Below are 15,167 nucleotides of genomic sequence, written 5' to 3' on the forward strand. Positions count from 1 at the left end.
ATCTCACTCTTTTCCTTTACGAAGCAGCAAGCTTCCCGATGGCGGAGAACATTGGTTCTCCCAGCATTGATAAGTAGGTCATCAGCAGCAGCAAAACATAACGCCGCACCATGTTTGGAGGGGCCGTATGGCTATCAAGACGAGCGCTGTAGGTACGTGATAGGCATCGGACTTTGTCAGACCTTGCGGATTTCCTATCCTAAAGTTGAATGCATTTGGCCAAAGCACTGTCTGTAAGCACTAGTCGAGACTTGCCCGGATCAGGTCTTCAGCTGCATCTCCAGTGTCACATCTCATCCCGTCAGCCGCGAAGCGCAATGATCGATGATTCGTTGAGCGTGCAAACCGTTTTCGGTAACAGATTCTGTTCAATGAACGCGCATCGAAGAAGAGACTTGACGGGAAAAGGAGTGTGGTCAGCAGCGCACAATCGCCTCGAGGTCGTCCGACTGGCGCAGCATCAGTCTGATAGCCTTACAGGGTTGAAGGTCAGGGGACTCGTAACGATGACGGGACTCCCTGGGCCGTAGTTATGTATGGCTTCGATGCCTTTTTGTCTTGACTCCCTTCTTTATCGTCCGCGTGTTTGCTTTCAGTATTTCTGCGCTCATATTTACGAGGCGCACACGCATTATCTGAGAAGGTTGTCACTGGTTCTGACTGCGAAGTCCCCCTGTCGCTGGAGGCAAAATGGGTGTTGTATCAAACCCGACTTTCAAATCGGAGTATGTCCCAAAGTATCTCTTTGTATCTAGGGACAGCCAACCAGGCACGTGCAAGAGTCGCCATGTCATGAAAGAATGTAAGAGCTCAACTTAGGATTTCGGCACCTGTTACTGAACCATCGGACAGTTCTGCGCAAGAGGGACTCCATCCGACGCCAGAATCAGCTGGCCGCAAGATCACAAAGTCGCGTCCTACCGTGGCTGCGACGGGAGGATATGGTGCGGTCCTCAGAACACGTCGACGACTTTGGAGAGGATACCGGAGCCGCGTCTGAGTCTTCCTTCGAGTCCATCTCCACGGCTACCTCGCCGCAACATTCGCATAGAACATGCGCAAGCACGGCATTCGAAAGTCGTTCTTCATTGCTCCTCACTTCGTCCGCTCCAGCAAACGACAACGTCAACCTGCGCAGATCGCCAAATTCGTCAGAAGTTCGTCATAAACATCAAGAGCTTCTGGACTATCGTGAGTGCCTGGAATCATTTGCTCGACTTTGCACTGACGATAGTCAGTATTTCGAGTTGTGATACGTCGCATCTCTGGAACAAATCAATTCTGCAACATCTCGTCACCTGCCACCACCGTGGCCCGCCACATCCTCAATCGTCCTTTACCAGCTCAATTTTTGCTCGCAACATCAAGTCTTAGTCGAGACCTGGACTCGGGCCGTCGCTCTCCGACCTCAGAAACTATCGGGCTCATGCTGAATGGTATCCGAATGCTGAAAGAGCGGATCAATACACCCGCAGGGCTGTCCGAGGAAATTATCTTAGCGATGGTCAACCTTTGGATGTATGAAGCCGTGTTGACCATGGATGTGGTCGATGATGGGCCCGAAAGAGAGCCCACTCAGGGTCGGCAGCTTCCGAAAGTTGTCCCTGGCGGCATTCAAACCCACATCGATGGGTTGGAACGCTCAATAAGCCTTCTCGGCGGCCTGAAAAGTCTTTCGCCAGTTACAGTGTCATTGCTTGCTTGGTAAGATCATGCTGCAAATGCTTGATAAATGTGGGCTGATATGCGTAGGTGTACGTCGACTCTTCCCGGCTATTCAACGATCGATATGAGAACGACATATTCTTCACATAAGGAAAGAAGATCAACTGCCTCTAATTCCTGTTTCGCACGGCTCTTGGATCGGTTGACGAAGATTCAGATACTTTCGACGGCCACCTGTGGTTCACAGCCCAGTAGTTTCATCCACGAGGCAGTATTCACTTCTCTGAGGAGGACGTTGCTTCGGTTGACACAGACATCGGGCGATCAACGGACACCAATGCGGAGACTGATGAGGTCAGCTTCGTCTGTGTCGATACTGCTCTTCATCTTTGACATCCTCCTCGGAGGTAGCGATACTGCACTTCGCGAACCGAAAGAGCGGAGGAACGAGTTGATGCAGGCTCAAGCTCGATTGATCGAGCATAACCTTGACAAAGATGGATCACCGGAGAAGGCATGGCAAGTTCTCTTGTATCAAGCGGATACTCCACATTCGCGGCTTCACTCAAGGACATGGTCGATTGTGGAGATGGTGAACGTAGTCAAACAGCTGAAAGGCTCGACGATTGACGCAGTGTCTCGGTTGCTTTTGAATTGTCTTCTTCCGGAGACGCGCGAGGAATCTGAGGAGTCCACTTACGGAGGGATCGTGCTGCAGATACATCATGACTTAGATTGCCTTGCAAACTTGTCATGACTCGGCGGCTTTAGAAGAACGCCTGGTACATAGAGTGGTATTCCCATTAGGCGAACGTTGATGAAAGTTCTTTGGGCATTCGCACTTGGCTTCACAGGCTGGGCGATTCTGTGCAGCAATGGGACTGACTTGAGTGGGGTGAAGAGTGCACAGAGTGAGCTGAAGGAATAGGATAAATGAAGACTTCTGACCAAGCAAGACACTGCGCATCAGTCGCAGGAACTCCGAGGTAGCCCTCCCTGTTCGCTACGGTGGGAAATTTGTGCTGTCACCGCTAAATCGACTTATATTCTTCGTCGTCTTCAGCTCGTGTGGGATACTGACGTTCACACAAATGACCGAACAAGCTGGACGGGAAGTTGAGCCCGTCAAAGGAGTGGCGAGCTGTAGAAAAAAAAGTATATTTACACTCAAAGGCCCGACCCAAGGCTTGATGCTTGCTATGTCTACACCGTCGATACACATTCTTGAAGAAACCTTAGTGCTTGTATGCCCTCATTATCGCCATGCGTCACTAGAAAGACTAAGAGCCAACCCAAAATCCATCGCTCGTGAAACAGCAAGCATCAAGCAAAGGCAATGTTATTCTTTTCCCCAAATTGAGCCTGGTCAAGCACCAGAAGAAAGCCCTTTCACTCCCCGGGAAGGGTTGGCTGTCCCGGATGCACTTGGAAATCGCGTGTCGCGTCCGACCATATCAGATGCAGTTGCTCGACCGAGGGGACGCCAAGTTGGTCTCAGATCGTAACGGTGGTAAGGACGCATAGTTCCTGTGAAGCAGATTCATAGCCTGGAGGTGTGGCCGCTCGTTGGAACCAACGACGAGTAAGTGATGCTCTTGTGTTCCAGTCAAGGCTCTACTGTATGTGACCTGTCTTCAGTCTCTGCAATGACATTAGGATGTTCCTCTTCGGGTCTCTCGACGATCGGACCATCGTGTCCAGATTCCAGGGACGACTGGCTACTAGTGACACTGACGGTCGTACTCGACCTTCGACTCCCCGTGTCTACCGGAACATCGTTATCCTGCTTCTCTTCATCATTCGGTTTCGGAAGCGACGTAGGCGCAAATTTGCTTCTTTCCCGGATAGAATGGCCGTACTTGTAGAAGATGAAAGGAATGGGCGCGAGAAGACAGGCCACACCGCCGATAAGAGATCCCCCACCACCGACACCAAGGGCATCGAACATGTACTGCGTGAAGAGAGGCGCGGCAGCCCCACAGGCTGATCGACAAATGGTGTTCGCAGCCATGGCGCTCGCCGTGTACATCAAGTAAGTGTCGGTGAGGTAGTTGAGATACGCAACGAAGATCAACAGGATGGACGCGGCGAGGAATGTGCCGGCGAGGGTTGGAACGAACCAGTGGATGCTGTTGAACTCGCCAGTCCACGCGAACCAGAACATGGTGACCGCGAAAAGGATGCCGCCGAGCATGGCGACGGGAAGGCGATCTTCGGGACTTCGAGGGACGCCGGCGAGCATCTTCTTCTTATCACGTGCGGAAACGGCGAAAACGAAAGCACCACCTATACAAGCTCCCACTGCGGTACCGATCAGCGGTAGCTCTCCTACCCCAGCGTTCCAGCCCCGCTTTTGTTGGAAAACGATAGGGTAGATTGTGAAGAGCATGTAAAGCAGCAGATAGACAATCGAGAGGTAAATGGCGACGAGAAGCGAGATCGGATCGAACAAGATCTGCCACGGCCGGACGAGGGCGATCTTGAACATACTCGTCAGACTCCGGCCTTGTGCTTCGGAAGGGGCTTTGAGATGAGCATGTTCTTCGACTCGAGTTCCCCGGATGCGTCGTGCTTTGTTGATCAAGACGGTCCCGGGATGCGTTTCGGGGATTGTCAACATCAACACCTCGGTGACGCCACCCAGCCAGAGCAAGACATAGAAGTTCCATCTCCAATCCTCTTTGAGTTCCAAGAAGCCGGAAACGACCGGTCCCATCGATGGGCCCACAAAGGTCATCATTGAGAAGACAGCCATGGCGTTCCCTCGCTCAATAGGACCCCAGAGATCAGCCAACACGCCAGGTGCATTAGTCAGGGGCGCGCTCGCAAAAGTGCCGGTCAACAAACGACCAATGAGCAAAGACGCGAAGTTGGGCGCAAACGCGCAGAGGAAGTTGAAGGCGTTGTAGCAGGTGAAGGTGACTAGGAAAACATATCGTCGGCCATAAAATTCGGACAATGGCGCGAAGACCAACGGTCCTGCACAATAGCCCAGCAGGAACAACGTGACGACCAGACCAGCCGCTTCCTCGGAAACGTGGAATTGTTTGGATATGCTCCCGACACACCCTGAAGGACTGGACGAGGCGAAAGTTGCGTTGACCACAAGCAAGACAGAGACTATCGTGCAATACCATCGTCGCCGGGCAGACCACTCCTTGGGATTTTCGACGTCACCGGGAGCAAAGTCAATATGGCCATCTTGGTTGAGGTGCGGTTTAGCCGAGGGGTCGATCTTGCTGCTTCGATACGGTTTAGCGACCGGACGCGACAGAATTCGTTCTATCCTGTCCATGTTTTGGCCGACGAAAAGAGCGGTGATGGTTGTGAAGTTGGAGTGAACATTGAAATGAAAAGGAGGATGTCGTGACGTAGATATTTACGCTCTCTTCGGGAAAACACAAATGGCCACCATTAGGAAAAATTCTGGACCCTTCCGTACCTGTTATTATTTGTGCCTTGACGTTGTGGATTGACCACTCTTGATCGTCTTAGTGTCCGGGTATACGGCACCGGCGTCGCGCTTTGAACCAATGTTCCGTGGCTGCGGAGGAAAATCTCTGCTGTCCGAGCACGTCATTCGTTGGATTTGTTGACGATGTGCGTCCGGCAGATGGTGGAATCTGAGGAATCGTGGGGTTGGAGCCATGTTCGAAGCTTATAACACGTCGTGCAAGCCGTGGGAAACTCTCCTTCTGACCTGAACGCTCACCTCCAACACATTCACGGTCGGTGGCTGTTAGATATGGTTCATGTTCATCAAGGTCACTCATTTTTGCCGTTTTGAGGCATTGCTGGTGGGTTATGCTGGCAGTTGCAAAGAACGTTTGAGACAAAGGTTTCGAACTTCTCGCTTCTTCGCTCTTCGGCTTGACGGTTGTTTATTCCCGATACCCACCCATAATTAGTAAGACCGTGGCACGTTGTGGCCATAGATATACCTTGAGACACGTTTTTCTCGCCCATGAGGATTCCGAGCCATCCACTGTGGCACTTGTACTGACCTGATGTGGTATATGGTATCCTGCATATTAGAAATCGAAGTGTGAAAACAACGACATGGAGATGATATCTCCGACCGTATCTGTCAGACGCCTCTTTCTAGTGCTGATGTCCGCGTAGAGTTGTAGAGGACATGATTGTGTGCAGCCACAACTTACTCGCTGTGGCGCTCGTACGACCAAAGCACCAGCCACGAAGCTTAGTCGGTCAACTCCGACACCTCGTTGCTTGACTTACCTTGATGAATTCCTCCATCTTCCATAGCAATGTGGACAACTTCTGTACCCGAGGCCGAAGATGCCTGACATGGCTCCCAACGTCCTCCTCTTTGGAGCAGGTAGCATCGGTGCTGTGCACCTCTATCAATTCCAGCGAGCCGGATGCCGAGTCGCCGCTGTTTGTCGTTCGAATTACGAGGCTGTCAGACAGAACGGCTTCACTCTTCTCAGCGAAAGATTCGGCAATGTGCAATTTCGCCCCGAGCTCGTCGTTCGAACTACCGATGAATGCCCCAAGGATGCCGTATACGACTTCATATTTGTCGCGAGGAAATCCTTCCCAGGCTCAAAGCCACTGCTGACGGACTTGATTCGACCTGTCGTGAAGCCGGGAACAGCCATTGTGCTGGCTCAAAATGGAATTGCAATCGAGGACGAAGTCGCCCAGGCATTTCCGGACAACCCGCTCCTTAGCTGTGCCGTTTATATGCCAGCGACTGAAACCGCAAAGGGTGTCATCGAATACCCGGAAATGTTGAATCGTCTGGAAATAGGGACATTTCCGGCCAATGCGCCTGCGTCTCACAAGGCCGCCGCTTCCAGGTTAGCCCATCTGGTCATTTCTGGTGGAGGGCAAGCCGAGGTCCATGAAGATATTCAGATCGCCCGGTGGCAGAAACTGGTGCTAAACTGCGCATGGAGTCCAGTTTGTGCTCTGTCAATGTGTAACGATGGAGATTTCCTGCTGACTTCCTCCTACGCTCATGGTATTGTCTGGTCCATTATGCTGGAGATCATCTCCTTGGCTCAGAAAATAGGTATTCCCAATGTTGATGAACAGGTCGCAGAAAAGCAAATGGCCATCGCCAAACGAAGATCCGAGACTGGAGGCGGCAGACCTGTCAGTATGTTGCAGGATGTTCAGCAAGGCAGACTATTTGAGGTCGAGGCAATTGTCGGCAATGCCATTCGCCTCGGACAACAGTGGGAGGTCAAGATGCCCTTGACTGAAGCCATATATGCCTTGCTGAAAGGGAGATTTGATGCAATAGTTCGAGAGCAAGAGAGCCTGCGGACTCCAACTTAACGAACGAGGTGGTTGCATGCTGGCATCGAACTGGACTCGTCCGTCGCGAGATCCTGCTTATGATGCTGTGTCCAATCATCTGCCCCAACAGAAAAATCTTTGACTGGCCAACGTCCATCTCAAGGCCTAGATCTCAAGGGCTACGGAGTCCTGTGGGACACGTGAAGATCGTGTTCCGGGAGCGACAGCGCTACATGCGGATGGCTCCGGAAAGGATTGTGTCATATCCTTTGCAGAACATGTCCTTGGTGGAAGCTATAACGCATGGGATAGCATCTGCGATTGTACCAGTGGCAAAGACAGGCAGCTAAGATCCTGGTCTTTTTGGCCATGTGTCTATGATATTCCCGAATCATGATATGGTCTTGTGGGCACGGAGAGGAGGACGGTAAGATTTGCGTGAGTTCCATCAGGGGCGAGCCTGGTGCTGGGGGTTACTGTCTAAGGCCCCCAGATTCCAACCCGCCCAGTAGAAATGAATCCATTTGCTCGAACGAAATCGAAAGATATAGCCACCACGATTGGTGAAATATTTCTCCGCTGTTTTCATCCAGTCAGAAAGTCCTCTCATTCAACCTCTCGTGCCGTTACGAGCTGACACACGTGGTTTGGTTTTCCAGGGTTTCAGCCTCGTCATGGTTGCTGTACCCGAAGCATGACGTTTGCACGCTGCCAATCGCCTCGCTATCTACCACTTGCATTCGGTCCAAGCCATGTTGCCTTTCCCAATCAAAGTGTGACCCATTGTACGGGGCCCTGGCAACCCCAACTTTTCTCTTTCTCCAGGAAGGTACTAGCCAGGCATTGGCCAAGCCTGTAGCATCGTCACGGGGTAGTGCCGCGGCAATGCATGGGGTACTCGTATCAGGGAGAAAGAGATGCCAAGAATAATGGGGGGCCTGCATATAATTGTCGGCTCCAGCGTTACTGGACTCGCTTCCCCCGACGCGGGAAATGACCACTGGGTCGAATGTCGACTGTGACATCTTCACCAAAAGGCATACGATAATACTCTGAAACATGAACCCGGCGATCTGGACCAGAGGTTCGAATATTCGCCAATATTCCTAGTCGTCTCAGCACCATACTTGCTATCTGACAACCATGGCGTCCCCCGTGCTTCTGGCCAGTGCTCTTCTCACAGCTAGTTTCTTGCTGTATGCCTACATGTTCGTAGGTAGACGAGGTCACAATTTCCCAGATGGTATACTTACATTCCGTCCCTCGACCCCCCTGCAAATGCTAATCAGACTGCCACAGGACCGCCAACATTACCTATCATAGGTAATTTGCATCAACTTCCCAAGCAGAAGCTCTATCTTCAGCAAGTCTTCCTTTGGCTTTTGTACTTTTGCATCTAACCAGCTCAGGTTCACCGAATGGGCAAAGAAGTATGGTGGCTTGTACACTATCAAGCTCGGACCTGGTACCGTGGCGGTCCTCACAGACCGACGGATCATCAAACAGCTTTTGGAGAAGAAGAGCGCGACGTCCAGTAACCGTCCACCAAACGAAGTGGGCCGTATTATCGGCGAAGGCGATCATGTACTTCTCATGAACAACACGCCAGTTTGGCGAGTGATGAGAAAAGTAATTCATCAAGACTTCACGGAAACCCTGTGCGACAAAGAGCACACCAAGATTCAGCAGGCCGAGATGGTCCAATTGCTCCACGACATGCTCGACACCCCCGACAGTTGGGCGAGTCACCTCAAGAGGACCACGAATAGTATTGTCATGAGTGTCGGTAAGTGCGGCCTGTTCTGACAATCAGAGATCTCCGATGAGGATGGCACTCACGCTGTTCAGTCTATGGTATTCGCTCTCCGTCGACTGAGGCACCTCACATGGAAAGCCTCGAGGCGCTGCTCCAGAAATGGGCTCGAATCCAGGAGTTCGGCGCCACTCCTCCCGTCGACATATTCCCCTTTCTGAAAGCGATCCCAGAACGCTTCCTCGGCAAGTGGGTGACCCGCGCCACTGTTGTCCACGACGAGATGCATAAGCTCTACACTGGTCTCCTAAACTCCGTCCTGAAAAGGCGCCAGGCCATTGGATCTCAGTTCACCGTTCTGGATCGGCTGTTGGATAACCAGGAGAAAAGTGGCCTAACTACCCACCAAATTACATTGCTTTCGGGCGTCACGATCAAAGGGGGGTCCGATACCTCGGCATCGGTTCTCACATCGTTTGTTCAAGCCATGGTTGTGTACCCGGAAGTGCAAAAGAAGGCACAAGCCGAGATCGATGCCGTGCTGGGCGAGGACAAGGTACCCGAGTGGTCTGACTACGACAAGTTACCCTACGTGGCGCAGATTGTCAAGGAATCCCATCGATGGCGACCTGTCGCCCCCCTGTCCGTACCGCATGCTCTTTCTGAAGGTAAGTTTAAACTTCGGTTCTCCCTCGATCCCTGTCTCGCGAAAAGATCTGCTAAAATGCATGTTCGACAGATGAATGGATCGACGGTAAATTCCTGCCAAAAGGCACAATATGCTTCATCAATGTCTGGGGCTTGCACCACGACGAGTCCAAGTTCCCCAACCATGAAGTCTTCGATCCCGACCACTACAAAGGCCGCACACTGCTCGCTGCCGAGTACGCCAATTCCGCCGACTATGAGAATCGCGATCATTATGGTTATGGTATGTGTGATCCTCATGACCCTGATAATGACGTTTGGGTGGCAGGTTCCATGAGGCTCACCAAATGATACAGGCCACGGTCGCCGTCTGTGCCCAGGCATCCATTTAGCAGACCGAAACCTTTTCCACGCTATCTCCAAGATCCTGTGGGCTTTTAAACTCGAGAAAGCGACCGATCCGGCGACCGGGAAACCCATTGAGCCGGATACCGACGTCGTCACTGGATACAGGGAGGGTTTGACGGCTTGTGCATACGACTTCCCTGTCAAACTTACTGTGCGATCAGAGGCGAGACGTGACGCTATTGAGAGGGAGTACAAAGAGGCTTGCGCCAATTTCTTTGCGCAATATGAAAAGGCGGACTTCTTCAGCTAGAGATACCTCCGGCCATTGTCCTGGCAATAGGCAGTAATACCGCTTCGGTGTAAACACATTCTTTGCATCTCCTTGGCGTGTAGAATGTCTCCATCATTCGTCAGTCCAGAATGGATAACACGACCTCCAGGGACAGACACAATCTCACAATGAACGCAGATCGGTTAGCTGAAGTAATGGGGTAGGATACGAAGTACCTCCCAAGCCTATTTCCAGAGAACTTGGCACCGTCTGACCTAGGAGTACATCTACGATATAAGACATGGGGCGAGCGGCTCGCGACAGTGACTCCCTGCCCTCCAACTTAATAGGTCTATACGCTAGAGTGGATGGCCTCGGTTCGGTCAATGGCTGGCGCTATATTGCTGTCTGCGAAGGACGCTGGGAAGACAAGAGGAGGAAAGGCATCCTATTGTTTGTGAAGGGCAACAGTGGTCAAGATAGTACCACTGTTTCCGGAAAGGGGCTTGCTCCGTAGCTGTGTGTTTGTAGACTCTCCATGGCTCCACCTACAGCCCATGGGGTCAGTGTTGACTTTGTGGTTCTCCAGGTCTCAACCAGGCCAACAGGAGCACTTTTATGTTGAGGATAAAATGGCTCGTTCCACAGTCATGTCGGCTTGGTCTTAGAGACAGAGGAAAAGTACGAGTGTGGTGGGAAGCTCTCCCCTGGTCAGTTACAGGTTCTGCGCGAGGAAAATATTTTGGTCCACCATTGCGCAATTTTGCAACAGCCTTGTCAAGGATGGTGAGTATACACTCGTTACTGAGACTTTTAATTGTTTTCTCTCGACTTATCTACTCGTCGTTGCCGCTTGGAGGAATCTCCCCTTCACTTCGGCCCAGGTACTCCTTCAAAGGTTTCCCTTGCACCTCGACTGGCTGTGAGTCTTGTAAGATGTAAACAACCCTCGTCCACTCAGTAGTACTTGGGTTCCTCCAAGCATGGTTGGTGCCTCTTTGGACGCACACATCTCCACGTTGCAGGAGTTGCTTTTCGCCAGAATCGAGGATCAATTCGATGGCGCCTTCCACCACAATGCCATAGTCCAGACTCCTGGTCCGATGCATCATTGACTCGAACCCGGGAGAGAAGTCGACGAATCTTAGTACGGTACCGCGAGGGTTGACAATACCCATCTTTCCCGAGTTGACTCGGTCGTCATGCTTTTTGATGTCGACGTCGTCGTTGAAAGACACGGGAAACTCAGATGTTGTGAAGACCTCATGGAAAGTCATGCCACCCTTGTCGATTGATCGCCAATTCGCTGGTCGCTTCTCTTGAATGGTTGTGTCTCCATTATCTGGTTTGTGGCCGGTAATGTATGCCGTCAATCCGGGCAGCTTATCGGCCAATTGACCTTCGGTAGGGGAACGTGTCTGCGAAGTCATTTTTGTTATTCTCAGATGACGAAGCACCAATACACGATGCTCGTCCAGGCTACTTGCCTTGTTGTTTTATTGTTCCAGAACGGTGCCGTTTGTCGGATTGAGGCGCTTCGGCTGGCGATCTCCACCGGCTTTTCAGGGGCAACACGGGGCGATCGACACTTTCCGACCAGCAACAAGGGTCCCCGGAACCCCATACCGGATTCTTGCTGTCCCCTCTTCGATTGCATCGACAAGTACATGGGGGACTGACGCTGGGGTTTGCCTCGTCATTTGGCTGAACGCCACTCATGCCTCCGGCAGCTTACGACGGCTGATGATGTCGTCCTCTAGGACCTAGATATATTGTTGAGTTCTGGTTCGATCGATCATGACGACTGACCATCTTGTCACCATTTTTTTGCGCCGTCTCTCGAAACGCAATCATGGGAATTACGCCGGTACACTTCTTTTCACATGGCTCGACACGCATGCTCGAGGCTGACACCGAGTCTGGGGCATATTGGACAAAATGCGGACAAGAAGCCCTTGCTCACAACGTCAAAGGGATTGTCATCATGGTCTGTTTTTGTTGGAGAAGCCATGGTGAGAATGCAAAGTAACATCGATCTTCGCAGGGCGCACACTGGGCCTGTCTCGGGGACAAGATCGAGGTTGCAACCAACCCAGCTCCCGGCAAGAGCTTCTGCCCATTCTCCAGTCCAGCACTGTATAAAGATTGGAAACCTAACCCAGACATTCCCACCGCCGAACGATGCATATCCATGCTCAAAGCTGAAGGATTCAACGCTGGCCCAAATCCGGATTTCACCTGGATTCACGACACATTCATGGTGCTCATCCGCATGTTCCCCGACTACAATAAATGCCCGCCCGTGAGCATCGTGTCGATGAACGCGCGCTACGACCCATACTACCATGTCAAGGTGGGCGCGACGCTCCGCCCACTTCGGAAAGAGGGATACTTACTAATCGGAACGGGCGGCGCGGTGCACAACCTGTATCGTAACGCATGGACGAACATGCTGCTGTACCGCGAGTCCTTGGGCCAGGAGAGACCGCCCGAGGCGTGGGCCCTCAACTTTCGCCAGGCGACTGAAGATGTCGTGACGAAGAATCGAGGTCCAGCATTGAGAAAAGCCATGATTCGCCTGATGCAGCATCCTGCCTACCGCGAGGCCCAGGCCACGGACGACCATTGGATGCCGGCGCTCTTTGCGGCAGGTGCGGTGGGAGACTGGGAAGATGAGGCTGATCCGAACGTGCTGGCTGCTGAGACGTGGGAGCTTGTCAACATGGCAAACTCGCAGTTCACGTTCGGCAGATACAAAGATGACACAGGCAACAAGTTTGTAGGAAGAGAGGAGAGGGAGAGCGAGAAACTGCCCCGTCCGAGAATGGTTACTGCTGCTGCTTGATTTTGTCTTTCTGTGGCGTAGAACCTGCATACATTTTGCTTGCAAATTCAAACTGTTTCCCATGTATGCTATTGCTCACGACGCCCTAAGTAGACATGGCGTACAATTGAACTCAGATGGTTATGTTACAACTCCTAACTACTCGGGTTTTGGGGGAAACCTTGTCTCTCACAATGTAGAGGTCGAACAATTATTACCGCCGTCTCAACATTTTGAAGGCATAAAAAGCCGTCCCAGCCAAGAGCGAGACAACGCTGACCCCTAGGGCCAAAAATGCTTGATCGAAGAAACCAACGGCATGCCCGTCACCTTGTTTCATTGCCGGCAGTGCAGGCTCGACGATGGCTCGACTCCACGACTCCAACCCTTCTGTTGACCGAGAGCGGACAGCTGCCTGAGTGAGGGTCGTCAGCTCTGAGGCATGTCTTAGTCGCGGTCGCGGAGTGCGGAATAATGCTTGGCTGTACCGTGGACTCGGAGACGGTGCTTCTGCCGGATGCTTGGGTGCCAACGGGCCAACTTTGAAAGATTATCAGCCGTACTGGTGGAAGATGTTTGGCAGTAGACTTACCAAGCAGTTCAGCAGGTATATGATTGATGCAGGAAATGCGTGCATCGATGAATCTCGCGAGGTAATTTGCTTCAGTAGGAGTTGCAAAGCTGTAGTTCGCCTCCAAGGGAGTGCCGAAGCTGTCAAGGCGAACATAACGTCAGCGAGTCGTACAAACATGTGAAGAAAAAGATACTGTCACAGGAATGCATACCTGTTGGCGAGGTCGATAGCATCATCTAAACTCGTTATCCGCACGACGATAATCAGTCGACCCTCTATCCTGCGACTTAGGGGTACCATTGTCCTATAGCTGCGGATTAGTGCTGGGCTTCTTTGGCCGGAATGTCTCGCCTTTACCGGTCCTTGACCTCCATGATGCTGCCGCTGGAGCTTGACACAACCACGCGAACACCATCGTTGTTCTCCAGCTCCTTCAACGTTCTGGCATGACCATCTGGCAGGTATTTTGACTGATTCTGTGATGCGGGGGCGCTTTTACTCGACAAGGGTGATGTTACCGTCTGGACGAGATGGTACAGGAAGTTGTCGGCCACGAATTCATTCACGAGGACAACATCGGGAGCATAGACTGAGCGCCCGTTGAATGATACTCGAGATGCCCCGATCACCATGGCTGCCTCGAGGATATCTGCAGTCCTGTCTACGATTGCCACAACCCTAGCCTGCGGCTCTGATTGCGCATTGTCTGTCCCATCGTCGGACTGCTCCAAAACATGACATTTGGACAGAAAGTCCTTTGTTGGTCTTGTGCCGCTGACGCCGAAGATATCCGCGTCGAGTGCAGATGGTAAGATCTTCCGGAGGACACCAGATACCTGCGTCAGTGTTGGAGGTAGCTGAACAGGTTCGAATCAGATCAAGTGACTGGTGGATTTGGGAAAAGGGAGCGAATACCTCAACGACGACACAGTTCCCAGCCGCCAACGCTGCAGTGAGAGCCGAGATGACACAATAGAACAGGTTCTGCTTTGCAGGAACGATATATACAATGCCAACGTTCGTCGTCGCCTTGAGGTTCTCTACAGCTTTCTGAGCTTTTAGATCTTGTTCGAGGTCCACAGAAGCATAGTGCTTGCGCAAGTCGGAAATGGCAAGCGCATATTCGAGGTTGACTTCCGACTTGCTGTAACCACTGTCCGCCAAAATCGCATCTTTGATGGTCTTCTCTGACGATCCCAGCGTCGTATGCAGTGAATGGAACAATTTCTGACGCAGTCGAGTCGACTGGGCCCTGCCTTCAAGGCTGGATATCTCTATACGAGAGAACGAATCGCCTGCCATCTTGAAGATCATGTTCGAGGGAACTAGTCTACCAAGCAGTGCCTGCGAATGTTCTGGGTCACTCATGATGAGATCCGAGCGAACTGTTCTCAGTTCCGAACAACAACGTGGTATACATAAACAACCAGTACCAAGTAAGCCAAATTTCCGTTGCCGAATCTCAGCCCCGTGTCATGGTTCGGAAGGGGGTTTACGCACAAACGGCACAAAAACAGGCGACATGGGGTTGCCCATGACCCCGCCACAAAGGGGTTAAATGGTTACCCTGCAGCGCAGATTCCAGCATGCATCTCCCCATGATTTCCCGCCGGCAAGGATCGCCTGAGACCCCAGCCGCGATCCTAGCACGCCTAGGTACCACCTTTGATTCCGACAACAGTGGTTGGATGGCAATGACGATTGCGACGATACATGTTCAGTTGCACTTCTGCAGCAGAAGAGAAGCTGCGCCGTTGTCATCAGGGATCGTCGCAAGTAGCACCTTGGACTTACTTGCTCGTCCTCTTCGAGCAGA

At 52.0% G+C, this 15,167-nt stretch overlaps 7 protein-coding genes across 7 annotated transcripts; 4 read left to right on the forward strand and 3 right to left on the reverse strand.

Moving 5' to 3' along the window:
* Positions 1-690: 690 nt before the first annotated feature.
* On the forward strand, positions 691-2,422 carry EDD37DRAFT_607996 (uncharacterized protein; the record flags this gene model as incomplete). Its single annotated transcript, XM_062815020.1, has 5 exons — positions 691-725; positions 756-802; positions 853-1,191; positions 1,239-1,704; positions 1,753-2,422. 5 exons carry the CDS (start codon positions 691-693, stop codon positions 2,420-2,422), a joined length of 1,557 nt encoding a protein of 518 aa, XP_062672318.1.
* A 799-nt stretch (positions 2,423-3,221) lies between these two features.
* EDD37DRAFT_347065 (MFS transporter) lies at positions 3,222-5,189 on the reverse strand. Its single transcript, XM_062811731.1, has one exon. It carries the CDS (start codon positions 4,958-4,960, stop codon positions 3,272-3,274), a length of 1,689 nt encoding a protein of 562 aa, XP_062672319.1. The 5' UTR covers positions 4,961-5,189; the 3' UTR covers positions 3,222-3,271.
* A 521-nt stretch (positions 5,190-5,710) lies between these two features.
* On the forward strand, positions 5,711-7,083 carry EDD37DRAFT_347068 (2-dehydropantoate 2-reductase). Its single transcript, XM_062811732.1, has one exon. It carries the CDS (start codon positions 5,965-5,967, stop codon positions 6,970-6,972), a length of 1,008 nt encoding a protein of 335 aa, XP_062672320.1. The 5' UTR covers positions 5,711-5,964; the 3' UTR covers positions 6,973-7,083.
* Positions 7,084-7,783: 700 nt separating this feature from the next.
* EDD37DRAFT_347070 (putative cytochrome P450) lies at positions 7,784-10,042 on the forward strand. Its single transcript, XM_062811733.1, has 6 exons — positions 7,784-8,176; positions 8,233-8,296; positions 8,343-8,719; positions 8,782-9,354; positions 9,426-9,617; positions 9,691-10,042. Exons 1-6 carry the CDS (start codon positions 8,077-8,079, stop codon positions 9,990-9,992), a joined length of 1,608 nt encoding a protein of 535 aa, XP_062672321.1. The 5' UTR covers positions 7,784-8,076; the 3' UTR covers positions 9,993-10,042.
* Positions 10,043-10,789: 747 nt separating this feature from the next.
* EDD37DRAFT_679671 (uncharacterized protein) lies at positions 10,790-11,383 on the reverse strand (the record flags this gene model as incomplete). The annotated part of the gene is made up of 1 exon (XM_062819694.1): positions 10,790-11,383. One exon carries the CDS (start codon positions 11,381-11,383, stop codon positions 10,790-10,792), a length of 594 nt encoding a protein of 197 aa, XP_062672322.1.
* Positions 11,384-11,805: 422 nt separating this feature from the next.
* On the forward strand, positions 11,806-12,798 carry EDD37DRAFT_648864 (Extradiol ring-cleavage dioxygenase, class III enzyme, subunit B; the record flags this gene model as incomplete). Its single annotated transcript, XM_062818071.1, has 2 exons — positions 11,806-11,940; positions 11,998-12,798. The coding sequence occupies 2 exons, from the start codon at positions 11,806-11,808 to the stop codon at positions 12,796-12,798; spliced, it is 936 nt and encodes a 311-aa protein (XP_062672323.1).
* On the reverse strand, positions 12,535-14,812 carry EDD37DRAFT_347253 (aldehyde dehydrogenase PutA). Its single transcript, XM_062811736.1, has 5 exons — positions 14,267-14,812; positions 13,709-14,208; positions 13,563-13,655; positions 13,370-13,488; positions 12,535-13,317 (listed from the first exon to the last, which is right to left on the reverse strand). Exons 1-5 carry the CDS (start codon positions 14,717-14,719, stop codon positions 12,992-12,994), a joined length of 1,491 nt encoding a protein of 496 aa, XP_062672324.1. The 5' UTR covers positions 14,720-14,812; the 3' UTR covers positions 12,535-12,991.
* Between the last annotated feature and the right edge of the window lie 355 nt (positions 14,813-15,167).

This window comes from Exophiala viscosa, assembly GCF_022695815.1.
Source record: "Exophiala viscosa unplaced genomic scaffold EDD37scaffold_3, whole genome shotgun sequence".
Classification (NCBI taxonomy): domain Eukaryota; kingdom Fungi; phylum Ascomycota; class Eurotiomycetes; order Chaetothyriales; family Herpotrichiellaceae; genus Exophiala; species Exophiala viscosa.